General features: G+C 52.6%; 1 protein-coding gene across 3 annotated transcripts in view; it reads right to left on the bottom strand.

Annotated features, from left to right (window-relative positions):
• Positions 1–4,271: 4,271 nt before the first annotated feature.
• LZTS3 (leucine zipper tumor suppressor family member 3) overlaps positions 4,272–15,227 on the bottom strand; it is a 60,098-nt gene continuing 49,142 nt past the window's right edge. For all 3 annotated transcript variants that reach the window (XM_075420264.1, XM_075420266.1, XM_075420265.1), the window contains exon 4: positions 4,272–13,707. In XM_075420264.1, the coding sequence (XP_075276379.1) occupies positions 12,997–13,707 (711 nt within the window). In that variant the 3' untranslated portion in view covers positions 4,272–12,996. The remainder of the gene's footprint in view (positions 13,708–15,227) is intronic.

The following is a 15,227-nucleotide window of genomic DNA, read 5'->3' as shown; positions in this document are numbered from 1 at the left end:
GGGGAGGGCCCAGCGTGGCGGCGGTGCACTGCCGGTAGGTGGCGCTGGCGGCGTTGCGGAGCGTCCAGGCGCCACGTGATGCAGAGGGAGGGTCATGTGACACGGGGGGGCGTGTCCGCCCATCGAGGGGGCCGCCATGTTGGTGCGGCGGCCTATGGCCCACCCCGAGGCCGCGCTGGCTGCAGGCCCAGAGGGTGCCGCGGCCCCGGGGAGCGGCCGTGAGGCTCGGGGCTGCCCCAGGACACCGGGCCGCAGCCCGAAGGAACCCCCCCGGGAGCTGAACCCCGGGCTCCGCTGCCTGTGGCCTGGCTGGGTGCCCCAGCCCCGTCACCCCGTGGGCTGGGGGCCGCCATCCCTCACGAGGGGCAACAGCGGGGCGGGGTGCAGCCCCGGGGCCTGGAGGTGATGCAGGAGGTAGACGTTTAGTTCCATTTTGTTATGGCTTTAGTTTAATTTTTTGCAGCTGTTTTAAGGTTAAGAATTAACCACTGACATTTAGTTTAGTTCTGTTCTTTGTAACCTTGCTAACAAGGACCGCTGTGAGCTCAGACGTTGATAACAAGGACCGCCGTGAGCTCAGATGTAGCTAACATGGACTGTTGTGAGCTCAGACATAGCTAACACGGGCTGTTGTGAGCTCAGATGTAGCTAACAAGGACCGCCGTGAGCTCAGACTTTGATAACAAGGACTGTTGTGAGCTCAGATGTAGCTAACATGGACTGCTTGCAAGACAAACAAAGAGAAACAAGGACTAATAAGGACTGATAACCAGAACTTTGTTGTCTGTAAGGAGCAACTCCAGCTGAAACTGGTTCTATGGTTTGGGACTCAGCCGACACAGACAACTCGGGAATTTTTGAGCCAAAGGTGAAAGCACGCAGCGAGGAGGACTACGAGCCTTCATCCAGAAGACCCCCACAGATGACACTGCGCAAGTGCTAAAAAGGGGCGGAGTATTGATGAAGGGAAATAAAGAAATAAATAAGCTTAAACAATGCTTATGAAGACTTAAGTAATACTAGTCTGGCTCAGCTCGGCAAATTCCTTAGCTCGGCAAATTCCTTAGCTCTGCGAATTTTGTATCTGTTTGAGTGATAAGGCTGGAAAGAAGAGTTACAGAACAAGAAGTCTACCCATAAAGCCAGCCATAGCCAGTTCTGTAGTTTGGGTAAAGGCCAAGAAGTAACTGAGCCTGGGTGAAGTTCAAAGGTTACTAGCGGTGACGAAGAGGAGTCACCTATCTTCATCCCCATGACCCCCGATGACCACCACAAGGAGGCACCATGCAAGAGAGGAGTTTACGGCAATGACTTCTTGGAACGAATTTTAATGCGAAGTGGGAAAGGTTATGCATATGTATAGGTGTATATGAATATAGAAAATAGAACTGTGTAAGTTATAAATGGCTTGGCGATATCGGCGCGCACATCTTTGGTGGTGCTAACCCCCATGCGCCCAGCGCTGAATAAAACAGACCTACTTTACAGTCGGAGGATTGTGGAGTCTCATCTTTTCCGCAAGTCAGTATGATTATGAATTCCTAAAAATAATTATAATGATCACACCTATTCCTAGAAATAATTATAATAACCCAGCCTACTTAGATAAACTTTATAGTAAATAGGTGCATGCTTTGTGACTTGGTGTGCAAGTGAGGAGGAGCGATCCCCCTCGCACCCGGCGCCGCAATAAACAGACCTGCTTGATAACTCTCTGTGAGTTGTGGAGTTTCTCTCCGCATGTCAGAGGGCGATGCGAGGATCCCGGCTGGTGGCTCTGGGAGGCTGCTCCGCGACGGTGTGGAGTGGGGTCGTGCCCCTCTGCTCTGCTCTGGTGAGACCTCCCCTGGAGTACTGCGTTCAGCTCTGGAGCCCTCAGCACAAGAAGGACATGGACCTGTTGGAGCGGGTCCAAAGGAGGGCTACAAAAATGATCCGAGGGCTGGAGCACCACTGCTATGAGGACAGGCTGAGAGAGTTGGGCTTGTTCAGCCTGGAGAAGAGAAGGCTGCGGGGAGACCTGATTGCAGCCTTTCAGTACTTAAAGGGAGCCTATAGGAAAGATGGGGACAATCTTTTTAGCAGAGACAGCAGTGACAGGACGAGGGGTAATGGTTTTAAACTAAAACAGGGTAGGATTAGGCTGGATATAAGGAAGAAATTCTTTAAAATGAGGGGGGTGAGACGCTGGCACAGGTTGCCCAGAGAGGTAGTGGAGGCCCCATCCCTGGAAACATTCAAGACCAGGTTGGACAGGGCTCTGAGCAACCTGATCTAGTTAGTGGTGTCCCTGCTTGCTGTGGGGGGTTGGACTAGATGACCTCTAGGGGTCCCTTCCGACCCAAAACTTTCTATGATTCTATGGAGTGTGGTGGCGGTGCATGTCTTGGCGATGCCCTTGGTTGCAGCCCCGTGAGCAGAACCGGCATGGCTGAGGTGGGAAGGGACCTCTGGAGGTCATCGGGTCCAATCCCCTGCTCAAGCAGGGCCACCCAGAGCCAGCTGGCCAGGGCCGTGGGCAGGCAGATTTTGAGTATTTAAAATATCCTCAGCTCTGCTGTGCTCGGACATCTCTCTCCTGTCCACCACAGGATTTAATTAATTAAATAAGGCCTTGAGCGTGGAAGTGCATTAAGCAGGGCTCGACACGTAGACTTACTTAGCACTTGCATCCCTTCTTAATCTTTCTACCAGGTGGATTTCGTTTTCACCTCTTCCTTCACATCGGCCTTTTATCCTCTAGCACCTGAGGAAATCACATCTTCAGGAGACCAAATGGGAGCTGGAGGAGAGCCACGCTGGTTGCGATGAACTGTAATAAAAGCCTTGTGTCGCTGATGGCGTCTCAAACCTGGTCTGAGGGAAATCATCGAATCCCCGGCACGCTTGCTTTGCCCTGGGAGGCATCAGCTTGGTCGTGACAGGACAGGAGACCTCTCTCGCGAAGCTGATGCTGGGAGGAGTGCTGGGTTCGTTGTTTTTTAACTTCAGATAGATATCGTTGGTCTGAATGTTGCTTTAACGTGACGCTGACAAAGCAGCCGGGGTGGGATTGATCCGAATGAAAACCTGCAAACTGGCAGGAGTTTTTGGATGTTGTGGTAACTCCCTGGTTGTGAGGGAGGGCGAAGCGGACCTCAGCCTGGGATCAGCCTCCAAACCCGCCACCTGGCAACATCCTCCTCCGCACCCCAACCATCTGGGGATCCAACGCAAATTTGACGCGTTTTGACTGCTTGTGCTTTCCAATCCTTCAGCTGCGTGAAGGGCTCGTGCCGGGGGAGCAGCCCTGTTCTCCAGCCCAGCACCGGGATGCCCATGGGTGGACATCCCACACCTCCCCGCCCAGTTCCAGACCGCAGCTCCGCCAAACCTCCTCCCTTGCCAACTTCAAAGACTTGGCACGGAGGAGGTTTCTGTGGTGGAGTGGCAACCTCTGAGTCCCAGAGCCGGGGGAACCCCAGGGAGATGCTGCAGTGGGAGATTTGACTGCTCCAAGCGAGGTCTTGGCTTAGGAGGGAAGGGTAATTGGCTCATGCTGGGTTCCCACCACTATGGCTGGCTCCAGGGCCATACCAGGCACCTCCACCTGGGTCTTGTCTTCCCCAGTCTGTCCTCACCTGGAGATCCCTTGGGTCTGAGCCTGGCTTGGGAGCCAGCGGTGGTAGGCTTGGGAGCAATTCAGTCACCTACATGACTGTTGGGAGGTCTTGGACATCTGTGTGGGTCTGGGAGGTGCCATGGCTGTGGGACTGGTGGAAAGCCTGTGTCTTTCTCCGTTAGCCCTGGGACATCCCCAGCGGCTCCAGACAAATCCATGGGGATCTGAGCTCTGGACTGGGGTGAGACCTCACAGATGTCTTGTGCAGCCCTACCCCACCACTGCAACCACCACTGCGGCCTTGTGATGCTCGTTCTCAAGTGCTTGAAGAACCCAAGCAGCCCTTGTGCCATGGGAAAGCAGGGCTGGGGAACATCCCATCTGGACACAGACACGGGCAATGTCCCGCTCTGCTCCTGGCAGCCTCCACCTCTCCCCTCCCGCTCCACCATGCCAGGCTGCTCTCCATCCTCTGGGACAGGAGCTATGATGAAGCTCCTGACCGGAGGGTGCTGGTGTGTCCAAGCTGCCGTCTTCCCTCACGGAGCTGTTTCCCTGTGGTTCCCCAGCCCGGCTGCAGGTCCCTCCTGAAATCCCCCGCCGATCTGGCCGCTTCTCCCACCCACGACACAGCCAGGCAAACCACACAGTTGGGTTTTTAAAACGGGGCCTTTCTCCATTTTATTTTGCCCAATAAAAATCCTTCACAGTCAGGTAGAGTTAGGAGAGTGAGAGATACGTATACATATAGATCTTCATATATATTTATATATATACATACCTCTGTACAGATATATATATATATTCACTGTAGAAAATCGCAAAGGCAGTAGCTCTTCACATCTTGACAACCCAATGGGAACATACAACAGACTAGCAGTAGGTTGGGAAGTGTGGTACAGTTTTAACGAGAATTTCCAAAACAGATACACCTTTGCTGTACAAAAATCCCAGAATGCTGCGTTTGATCCCTTTCTTTTTCAGCCTCACGTGTTTAAATACACTGACCAGAGGCAAAGTCAAGAAAATGGTGTTTGGAAGTGACCGCTGACAGGAGAGACACCCAACTTTACGGAGTTCTTTTTTAAATATTTTATTTTTAAAGTATATATATATATATATAATTTTTTTTGATTTTTTTTTTTTTTTGCAAAGTCTCATTAAACGCAGTTCGAAGAACCAGCAACAGTCAACGCAGAAACAAAACAGTAACGGAGTCGAGTTCAGAACACTTCTGGTTTGAATTCACAGTAAGAGCAGAGAGAGACCGAGGCGTCAAGAAACGAACAAGAGGAAAGAAAGCACAAAGGCTGGGATTGAATTTACAGTCGGGTAGGTCCAAAACGTCGGACGAAGGGTCTAATGCAGAGGTCCTACACACAGACACAGCCTGCAGCTCACCCGGCGGTGGGGCGGCAGCGGAGAGCTCTGGCCGCTCCTCCGCGGGACTTTTATTGCTGGTGAAATCAGACAGCAGGCTTGCTCGGGGGCACCGGCTGGCCCAACCTGACGTTCTCCCATCGGGGAGCTGGGTTTTGGGGGGAACACCTATTGATCTGCTGGAGAACAGACGCAGAAGACAGGCGACTAAGCAACGTGTATCTACTTAGGATGAGGAAACCCTCACAAGCGTACTGCCCGGTGCAAGGCAAAGGCCAAGAGGGATTCCTCTCGGCTCACAGCATTTACCAGGTCCGAGTGAGTGCAAACGAAGACACCTTGGACGAGCTCCAACCCTGGGCTGGGCTCTGCGGGGACACCGCTGCGTGGAAAGGGACTGCATAGACACATTGGCCAGTTGTGCAGCATTTTTTTTGCACCGGTGCTGGAACACTTTTGCACCGGTGGTGGAGCTTTGCCCGTGCACATTTTGCTCCCTTCGGCCACTGGAAGGGAACCCACGTGCCACCCATGGGGGAAAGAGGACCTTCTCCTCCGAGAGGGCTGCTAGGACAGCCTGGCTCTCAGGAACGTCAGAGCCAGCACCATGGTCTCCCACTGGCGTCTGGCTGTCCCTGAACGTGACTTTCTGAGCTCAGATGCTCCAGGGGGACCTAGTGGCTCCCACGTGGGTGAGCTAAGGGAGAAGACCTGCTGCAGGGACCCAGTAACAGTCATGAAATGGGCACCAGAGGGGGACGGACCACACCTCCTGGGGACCCAGACTGATGGCCTGCTGGATATGGGCAGCTTTGGGCTCTCCACACGAGTGGGAACCGCCAAGCTCAAACTATCGGTGGTTATTTGGAGCCAGACTGCACCTTGCATCCTTTTCTGAAGGAGGAGAGCCCGGGATTGGAGCTATGAAGGTATTCAAAGGAACATGGGCTTGCCTGCAGGTATCCAAGTTGGGAATAGTCCCTTTTAAATCTCTCTAGAAAAACCTATTGCTTTGTGACAGAAAGCAGAGACTTTCTGCCTGAGAAAACAGATCTGTACAAGAGCCGTGAAAAGACAACCATGCGTGTCAGAGGTTGTCCCAGGCTCCCGATCTAATATGATCCCCTTCATTGGGAGAACCAGGGAGGAGACTCTTACTGGAAATGCAGAGGCTCGTTTCTGGTGCTGCTGGCAGTTACATTGCCAGCATGGCATATCCTGTTGGGTAGCTAACATCTGCAAACAGCTAGGTGTGATCCCAACCCTTCCATACACTGGGGACCAGGTGGCGAGGGTGCTGTGTGCCTCTACGGACTGGGGCACTCAGTACACCCCTCACACCTCTGTCTTTCCAGAGAGCAGAAGGACCGGGGAAGCACCAGAGCTGGCTAGGTGTGATGTTCAATGATGTGAAGCCCCATGCAGTGATCTCAATTGACTGCAAGCCATGGGGATGTCCTGCAGCAAGAAGCAAGATTGCTCTTGGAGGTAAAGCAGGGCTGATCTAGCTGACATGGGAATGACAGAAAGAAGATGTGAGGATCAGTGGTCTAGAAATCTCCCCTGAGGGCAGGGTTGGGGCACACCACTCTGCAGTGGGGGCTTTGGGCTTCAGCTCCGGCTTGTTCAGATGTTTCAGGGAGAGTACTGGGAGAGGCACTGACTGCTCTTGGGACAACGGGGATGATGATGATCTAAAAGGAGGCAGGAGGGTGTGGAGAGCTGGGACAGAGGAGTAGCAGGACACAGGCAACACGATGAGTAGATCTTTCGCAAGGGGTCTTGATGAAAAAGAAACCCTAGAAAGCGGCTTTCAAGGCTTAGGCTGAAGGGTTGGGTTAGAATAACAGCAAGCTGGACCTGCTCCCATCCAGGACAGAAGTGAGGGCTGTCAATGCATGTCAGCAGAATTTCATAGTCTTGGTAGGAACAGAGCAGAGACAACTTAGCACGGCCGTGGAGCAGAGGCACGGGGAAGAGGCACATGCCTGAGGCCCAAACCCACCTGAGCACCCATCCACAGGAGCACTGTGGGTGGAGGAGCACAGATCTCCCACTGGCCTGTGCTCCACGTGCCAAGGCTGGGAGCAGGACCAGCAGCCTGCATGGAGCTAAGGTGGGCAGAGATGCCATCAGCATGCCAGGCAGCAGAAGCAAAGACCATGGTGCCTTCACCTCAGAAGATTGTTCCCTGGTAAGGAGGATGCTCAGGACACCAAGGGGTGAGCTGGGGAGAGGACACCGAGAGGGCAGCCAGCAGGACCACCAGCTCTCAAGATACACATTTTCCTGGCAGATTCGCACTGAGCTAGAACAAGCCCTTGGCTGGACCCTGTAGCAACATGTGCTGCTAAAGTAGAGGAGACTTGTGGCCCTGAAGACAAGTGCAGTGGCTTGGCAGGCACCCTCTCTTCTCCCTAAGAGAAAAGGGGAATTGCATTCATCCATTCTACCTCCTGGGAACAGCCCTGGTCCACACTCTCCCTGGGCAATGAGTAGAGCGATTTGGCACAGCCATGGAGGATACTGGTGTAACCAGCTGGGGACAATCAGCTCACCTGGGAACTCCTTTCTACCCTGCCTTATCTAGTGTAGGAAAGGCTCCTCATGGACCTGCAAATGTTCCCAGGTGGGACACAGGGAAATCCAGGCCCTCTCCTGCCCCCTGCCAGCTCTCATTCCTCTTTTCCAGCCCACACCGGCATCATCCCTCCCCAGGAAAGCCAGGAGGCAGCTCCAAGCACGCAGTCCAGCGCCCTCCAGAGATCTTTGGTCATGTTGCTCATGAGCTTGCTGTCTTGAGCAAGTTATAAAGTGCCACTGCGAAGGGCAGGAGTGGGATGGGTTGGTCCTTTCCGTGGGCAGAGCTCATGGGCAGCAGGGCTCAAGCGGGACATGCCTGGGAGCCACTGTCTGCAAGGGGATGTGGTGTGACACGAGGATGGGCAGAAGGGACTTCAGCCTTAACCAGGGGACAATTAAAAATACTGGCTCAGGATGACAGCAAGCATTGAAGCAGGACAGAGTGACACCACGGTGCTCAGTTGGAGCCAATCTCAAGAGGATTGCCTTCCTAGGAGGTGCTGACCCCCCATTTCCACTGCAGCCAGGGAAAGCTCACGGGTGCTGAGCACCCTCCGTGTAGTGTTCAGCACTCGAATGCAGCATCATCTGCTACTGTCGATCCCGCTCACCAGCACAGAAGCCACAGAGCTTTCTGGTCTCTTCATTTAATCATTGTATGTACAGAGCTGGGCTGTTATTTACATCCAAGTACACTTGTCTCCAAATAACCTAGCAGCATAAGAGCAGCAAATCGATTCCTGTTCTGAGTGCGGAAACTCGGAGGTGATCTCCCTCCGGCGTGACGCCAGCGACAGCGGGAACGGCGCAGCCAGCTGCCACGAGACTGTGGCAGAAGCTAAGTGGGACTGTGTGAAGCACAACAACGCAATGGTTGTGGTGTTCACCCTTGGGGTGAGACAGGAATGCTGGCTGCGTGAAGGGAACTAGCCCAGCTGGGTTGGCATCTTACAGCGACAGCAACCACCCGTGAAACGATGGTGGTGCAAAGAAACCCCACTCACAGCAAGTGGTAAGAGGGGCTGCTGAGACCTTCCCTGGCAGCAGGATAGCCTGCTTAGCCCAAATCCTCATGGATGGGAATTGCTGGAGCTGATCAGTGTCCTCTGTTCGCTAATATGCTGGCCGTGTGGACATGCCTGGAGCATGATTCAGTTGCACACATGTGAATGGTGTGCCACTAGAGATGCTCCAGGTCTTCCCACCACTGGCCTGGCTCTCCCATAGGTCTTGAATCATATTGGCCAGCCCCATGTATCAGGTATCCCAGAGCATCTCTAATGTCTCTCAACCCCATGTGTGGGCAACTGACCTGAGGCCCTCATGACCACAGCTTTTGCAGTTGGCCAATGGCAAGTTAGAGATGACTTCTTGTTTCAGTGGAGACACTAACCATGTGCAAGATTTTGAGGGCGGTACTTGGTGAATTACATGTGAGCCACTACATCTCACTGAATCCCGTCAGCTCCAGATCTGGCTGAGCAAAGGTGGAGGAGACAGTTGGATTATGGTCAAGCTCCCACTCTGAGTTGAGTTTCAGGGGACAGAAACATTTTATCAGCCCTGCCTGAGCCTCCAAGAGACAAGATGTCAGCCTCCTTGGATATGTCATCAAAATGCCAGTGTGGCACCCCTTTGGCTATCTTGCTTCAAGGCTAAGACCCCAGGGCCTCAATGCAAACCAAGCTTGTGATGGGAGACTTCACCCAGTCAGTAGGTAAAAGTGTTAAGGTCTGGAAAGAGCTAGGTGAGCTCCTGTGTAGGCCAGATCTGAGCACAAACAACGGGAACCCAGGTGTCCCAGTATCATGTTGATCCATCTCTGCTGAGCCAAGTCACCTCCAAGAGAGACTGGTTACCACTATGTGGCCACACAGTGCTAGGACATGGGAGAGGATGTGATGAGGAGCAGTGCATCCAGTTGTGGGGAGGATTCCTGAAGAGCAGGAATCCTTCATGGCAGTTTGGCTGGGGGCCTTGCCAAAAACATCTGTATTTTATGTCACTGTAGCATAGCGAGGTGGTTTCTGCAGGACTGTTGAGTGCTTGAGGGATGCTGGGCAGATCCCAAGAGAGGGAGAAGCACCATCAGCAGCACAGCATCTTAACGGGTGACTGCAGGGTGCTCTGTCATCCAGGGAATGGCCACACTCAACGTTGGTGAGATCTGGATCAGAACTCTAGAACAAAGTGGTGCAGCAAAGAAGGTGGTGAAGGGAGTGTACCTTTCCTCCTCCGAGGTGAAAAATCTCTCCTTGCCACTCCTGCTCCATCCCAAGGAGCTCTGCAGTCCTTGATGGATGCACTGTGAGGCCATTTCGTCCCTGGACAGTCCAGCACCCTCCAGCAGTCAGACAAACCCTTATGCCTCCAGGTTTCACTAGGTCCATCAAGACACACTCATTCCTGGCACCACTGCAAAAAAGATCTAAGAAAAAGATGACGGAGCAAACCTGGCACGCTGGAGGGCTTGGCTGACTGCTGCTGACTGGGTCCAGGTATGTGGGGAGGTCAGATAAGCCCCTGCTTCCCCTGCCCGTGGATTAGTAAGGAGTTCTGATGAGAAGGTGTCCCACAGGGTGATGCAGGTGTCCATTCCTCTTGGGTATTAACGCAGTGGGGAATTGCAGTGTACACCTCCTTAACAGCAGATCCTTGAGACTCAGTCACTCTGGGTGTTCTTTAGCTACCGACTGGTTCCTGTAGTGGTTAGTGGGAAATCAACCTCGATGTCAGTGGAGATTGTTCAGGAGGAGCCAAGGTGGAAATGACTTTCCAGGTTATTGGACTCATCTTGTGGTGAGGACAGTTGCTGTTGTGTTTGCTTTTCATGTGGTGGCCTCAAAAACACCATACGACCACCTGGGACAAAGCTTCTTGCAGTACTTCTATGCTTTTCCCTGTTGCCCAAGGACTGCAAAGCCCTTCGCAAGCACAGATGCCTCACAGCTGCTTTGGGAAGGAGACAGCGTGGGTTTATCTGATGTGGAAAGAGAGGCACAGAAAGCCAAGATGACACAAGACGCCAGATCTCCAACCCTGATACTGTGGGATGTTTGACTCCATCTTGAAGGCCCAGTGTATGAAATGGAGGAAGCTCTAGGATTTGCCTGGTCAAGTGTAAGTTAGTGCAGCGCATGTGGGTGTCTCCCTTGGCATGGCAAAGTCTGCTGGGTCGCACTGGCAGGCAGCTGTGCTCCTTCCTTGGTGGGATGCGTGGGCTGACCTCCAAGGGCGCTGGAGCATCTGCAGAATTCATAGTGGGACTCATCTCCACACCCTTCAGGGGTCAGACCTGACCTAGTCCCCCTTTCCTGTGGCTGGTCTGATGAGCAGGGCTTAGCCTGAGCTGCCCTGGTGTTTTCCAGGCTGATGGATTGTGTCCTTCAGCTCCAAAGGCACAGGCAGAAGTGGTGGGAAAAGACAGGTACCGTCAGCTGGGATCTTGGAGTGTCTTGGTCTTGTTGCACATCTCCATTTTCTACGGCTCCAAGGATCGCTGCCAGTCACTAACAGTTCCTGCTCAGTAATACTGTCTGTTGACCTTGGCTGGAGGTTGATGAGACTAACTGGACTTTCCTCTCTCCTGCTCAGCCTCTGCTCAGTCTGGAGCTCACCACAACAATGTTTGGTCCCAACTTGAAGGTCAGACCTGGTGGTGGAGAGGGAGAAGCTTTCAGGGAAGGGAACGCAGAAAATGAGTAGCTTCAGGGCTTTTGTTTGGAAGGTCTTCAGCCCCTCAGCACTCTGAGGTTCTTCCCTGGTATGCAGATGAAATGCAATCTGGAAAAAATCTCCCTTGAGTCACCTCGCATAGACATCCCAGGACGTCCCCGTGCCAATTCTAGCTTTGTTCTTCTAGCTTCTCCTTAGGACAAAGAGCCAAAATTCCCACTTGCGTTGATCCTTTGGCCACTGCCCAGTCAGTGCAAGTCCCACTTGGCAACATTTTTTACTCTTTGCTGTGGATCGTGGTAAAAAAGTGCCCATGAAAGTGAGAGCCAGACCCACTTTGTCCACCTCTTAAAGCTGAATGCTGTTTTTTGACGCCTGCACCGTTCTTAGTGACTGTGCATATGGGATTTGGTTATTATTCAGCTGTGGCATAAGCACTGGCATCGTGTTAAGCATTTTCCCTTCTTATGACTGCTTTCATGCTCAGAGTTAGTCGCTGAATATTTCGTAAGCTGAGCTCGCGTTATCTCTATCCCTGGCATACGTGATGCCGTGTGGGATCGCTATGGGTGCTGTTTGAAGTGGCCGTACTGAAGGCTAACACTCGCCCCATTGCAGTCGAGCGGCGATGCTGATATGTGCTCACTGCAGCTCCTGAGTGAGGCTCGGATACCGTTTTTTAAGTAGACTCTGGACTGAGAGAGTGCACCGAAGCATCACTCATTTGGGAATGGGGAAGCACAGTTGCCAACTGTTGGGCAAATTGTTAAAGCTTCAATTTGCATAAACATCATGCAGGTTTGGAGGCTCCCCCAAACCTTGATTCCGTTGAGTTTGGGAAGTAAAAGGGCTCTTGGGAAGGGAAACTAAGTTGAATTTCCAAGACTTTTTCTTGCTGTAGTCATCTTGAGTATATGGTAATAATGGGGGGACCAAGGCAGAGGTGGGAGGGTATTTCTGCTCCCAGAATTGGTCACAACCCAGGAGAGAAGTGGAACTGCAGAAGGAAACCACAATGAAATGAAAACGCAGCGTTTGTCAAGCTCTGCTGAGCCTCCAAAGAGGCTCCTGCTGGGCTATCATTCCTTGTTGGCTTACACTACATGGACAGGCTCATCCTGCTCCTCGAGGATGTCCTAACCTCTTGCAACCATGGCAGCCATGGGCTGGAAAGAGGGAGTCATCTGGTAGAGATATGTCTGGTTTCACTGAAATCAATGGCCAACCTCCCACTGACTTCATTAAGACCACCGTCTAGACAGGATACTTGGTGCAGAACAGTGAGTTTGCTCATGATCCCGAGAGCTTTGCTCCATTAGCCAATGTGGCTAAAAATGCCCTGAAAAAAAACCTGCCACTTTGAACTGTTTTGCTGCACGGAAATGCTTGGAAAACCAAAGAAACCAAATACTACCCTCCAAAACAACCAACCGAAGAGGGGTGAATTGTAGGAGAGGGGATGGCAGCCTCTAGCGAAGTAACAGTCACGGCAGATTACGAAAGAGCCAATTGACCCTCACCAGCTGTACTAGGAAAAAAACCAAAAGAGATGTCGCATTATCGATAGAAAAACAACGCACATCCACAGTTATTTTACCTACAGAGCACAGAAGTATAGAGTAAGGGTGACGGAGCTTGGTGTGAGCAGACTCACACCGTTCCTATGGTAGTGTATTATCCTTCGGAAGATCACTGGCTTGAGTAGGTAGTACATGCACGGCAATAAAAAAATTACGTTGTATTGTCTTGGTCCCACCTCAGATCTCGGTGGACTCTATTCGCTCGAGTCTGGAGGGAGTCCATGGTTTTTTCTCCTCGGTGTGCGGGGGGCTGGTGGCCTTTGTGTTCATCTCATTCACTTTGTGCTCCAGGAGCTGGTTCTTCTGGTACATCTCCACGTAGTTCAGTTGTAGCTGCTTCTGGTATTTGATGACCTTCTCCTTCTCTTCTTGCCATGTGCGCCGCTCCTCCTCAAAGTCCATCACCTGCTGCTCCCGCTGCTGCCGCTCCAGCTTCAGCTCCGTCTGGAGCCGCTCCACCTCCTTCCGCAGTGTGTTGACACTGTCCTCACTCTGCCGCTGCATCTTGGCTTCGTCGCTCTCGCAGGCCAGTGGGTCCCGCAGCTTCTCACCAAGGTCCCCCCCAAAAGGCCCTGGAGGTCCCATGCTGGCAAGTGTCCGCTTCAGGCCAGAGACCTCCAGCTCACAGTGGTTCAGTTTTTCCCTCAGCACTTGGACCTCACTCATCTTCCGCTGCAGCTCGCTCTCGCAGATCTCCAAGTTGACGCTCTTCGAGCTGTAGGAGTCCTTCAGGGTAAGGATCTGCTCCTCCTTCTCCCGTAGGAAGTTCTTACCTTCCTTGAGCTGTGTTCGTAGTCCCACAATCTCATTCAGCTTCTGGGAGACATCCGCTTGGGAGTCCTTCAGCTGCTGCTTGAGCAGGGAGATCTCACCTGCCTTCTGGCACACCTGTGGGGAGAGCATCTGTGAGGAAGGCAGCGAGGAGCCACCACTGCTGCTTGCCCCTGCACTGCCTGTGAAATGCCTGCATGGCATCGCATTGGCAGGAGGCTCAAGTAATTGAGGGGACAGCCAGCAACAGCGCTCAAGGACTGAGTTCCAGCCTTCACCAGGACCCAGACCATGCCAAACTTAGGGGTTGTCCCCATTTTTGTGGGGGAGATTTGGTGCCTCTTCCTGGCTCTCAGGGACCTGATGCTGTTCTCAGCTGGAGTTGATCAAACAGCTAAGCTAAGTGCTGTGGTCCTCACAAGTGGTGGGTGGACACTGACGCTTCCCTTCCTGCATTCATCTTACTCACCTAACCACAAGCCTGTGGTGCTTGACCTCAAACCCTCTGCTCTCAGCAGGAGATTTCTCACTGACCTCTATGGGCTACAGATCTTGAACAAACCTGAGACAGAAACATCTCAGACCTAGAGACCACTCAGGCTCCTCCAAGCACTGAGAGTGTAGGAGAGGATGCAGAGACAGTAGATATTACTTGTCCTATGACACTTTCCTTCCCAAAGACTCTGAAAGAACCCAGTTGACTAAATTTTAGGGTTCACTTCACTGGGGACAGTCCAGGGACTGGCAGCTATTTAACTGTTTTGGGGCAGGGCATGAAGAGTGAGAGCCCCTCTGCCAAAGATCAAGGAGAGAACTGCAACTCACCCTTGCTGAAATGGGACTACCATGCACTGTCCTTGGGCACTGGAACTGGGCTTGTTTAGCCTGAAGAAGAGAAGACTGAGACGGGACCTTATAAATACCTATAAATATCTGCAGGGTGGGTGTCAGGAGGACAGGGCCAGACTCTTTTCAGTGGTGCCCAGCGACAGGACAAAGGGCAATGGGCACAAACTGAAGCAGAGGAAGCTCCAGCTGAAGATGAGGAAGAACTTCTTCCCTCTGAGGGTGACGGAGCCCTGGCCCAGGCTGCCCAGGGAGGTTGTGGAGTCTCCTTCTCTGGAGATATTCCAGACCCGCCTGGACAAGGTCCTGTGTGGCCTGCTGTAGGAGACCCTGCTTTGGCAGGGAGGTTGGACTAGATGACCCACAGAGGTCCTTCCAATCCCTAGCATTCTGTGATTCTGTGATTCTGTGACTGGCTCAGGTCTCACCCACGTGGTGGGGTACACAAGCCCAATGGAAATACCCTTGCTGCGGTGGGTATTTGCATTATGTAGGTGTCACCGTTCAATATGACACTCCTCTGCACCTCTGTAGTCTGCCAAAGGTGACAGTTGCATGAATAGTTTTGGGTGTTGGAAAAGAACTATAAAAATGACCAGACTCTCATTTTCCCACGAGCTCCATGGTTTTCAGGGCTCTGTACTGGCAGATCTGATCTATCTACTGTGGACAATTGCAGAGACAAACAGTCCCTACCTGTGCTGGCAGGAGTCTGGGCTGGGGAGCAGCCCCAAGGAACCAGCAGTGATCAGAGAGGGTAGGCATAATTAAAAACAGACTTGGTAGCCACC

Source organism: Opisthocomus hoazin, chromosome 5 (genome assembly GCF_030867145.1).
Source record: "Opisthocomus hoazin isolate bOpiHoa1 chromosome 5, bOpiHoa1.hap1, whole genome shotgun sequence".
Classification (NCBI taxonomy): domain Eukaryota; kingdom Metazoa; phylum Chordata; class Aves; order Opisthocomiformes; family Opisthocomidae; genus Opisthocomus; species Opisthocomus hoazin.
This window is presented reverse-complemented; position numbering and strand designations above follow the sequence as displayed.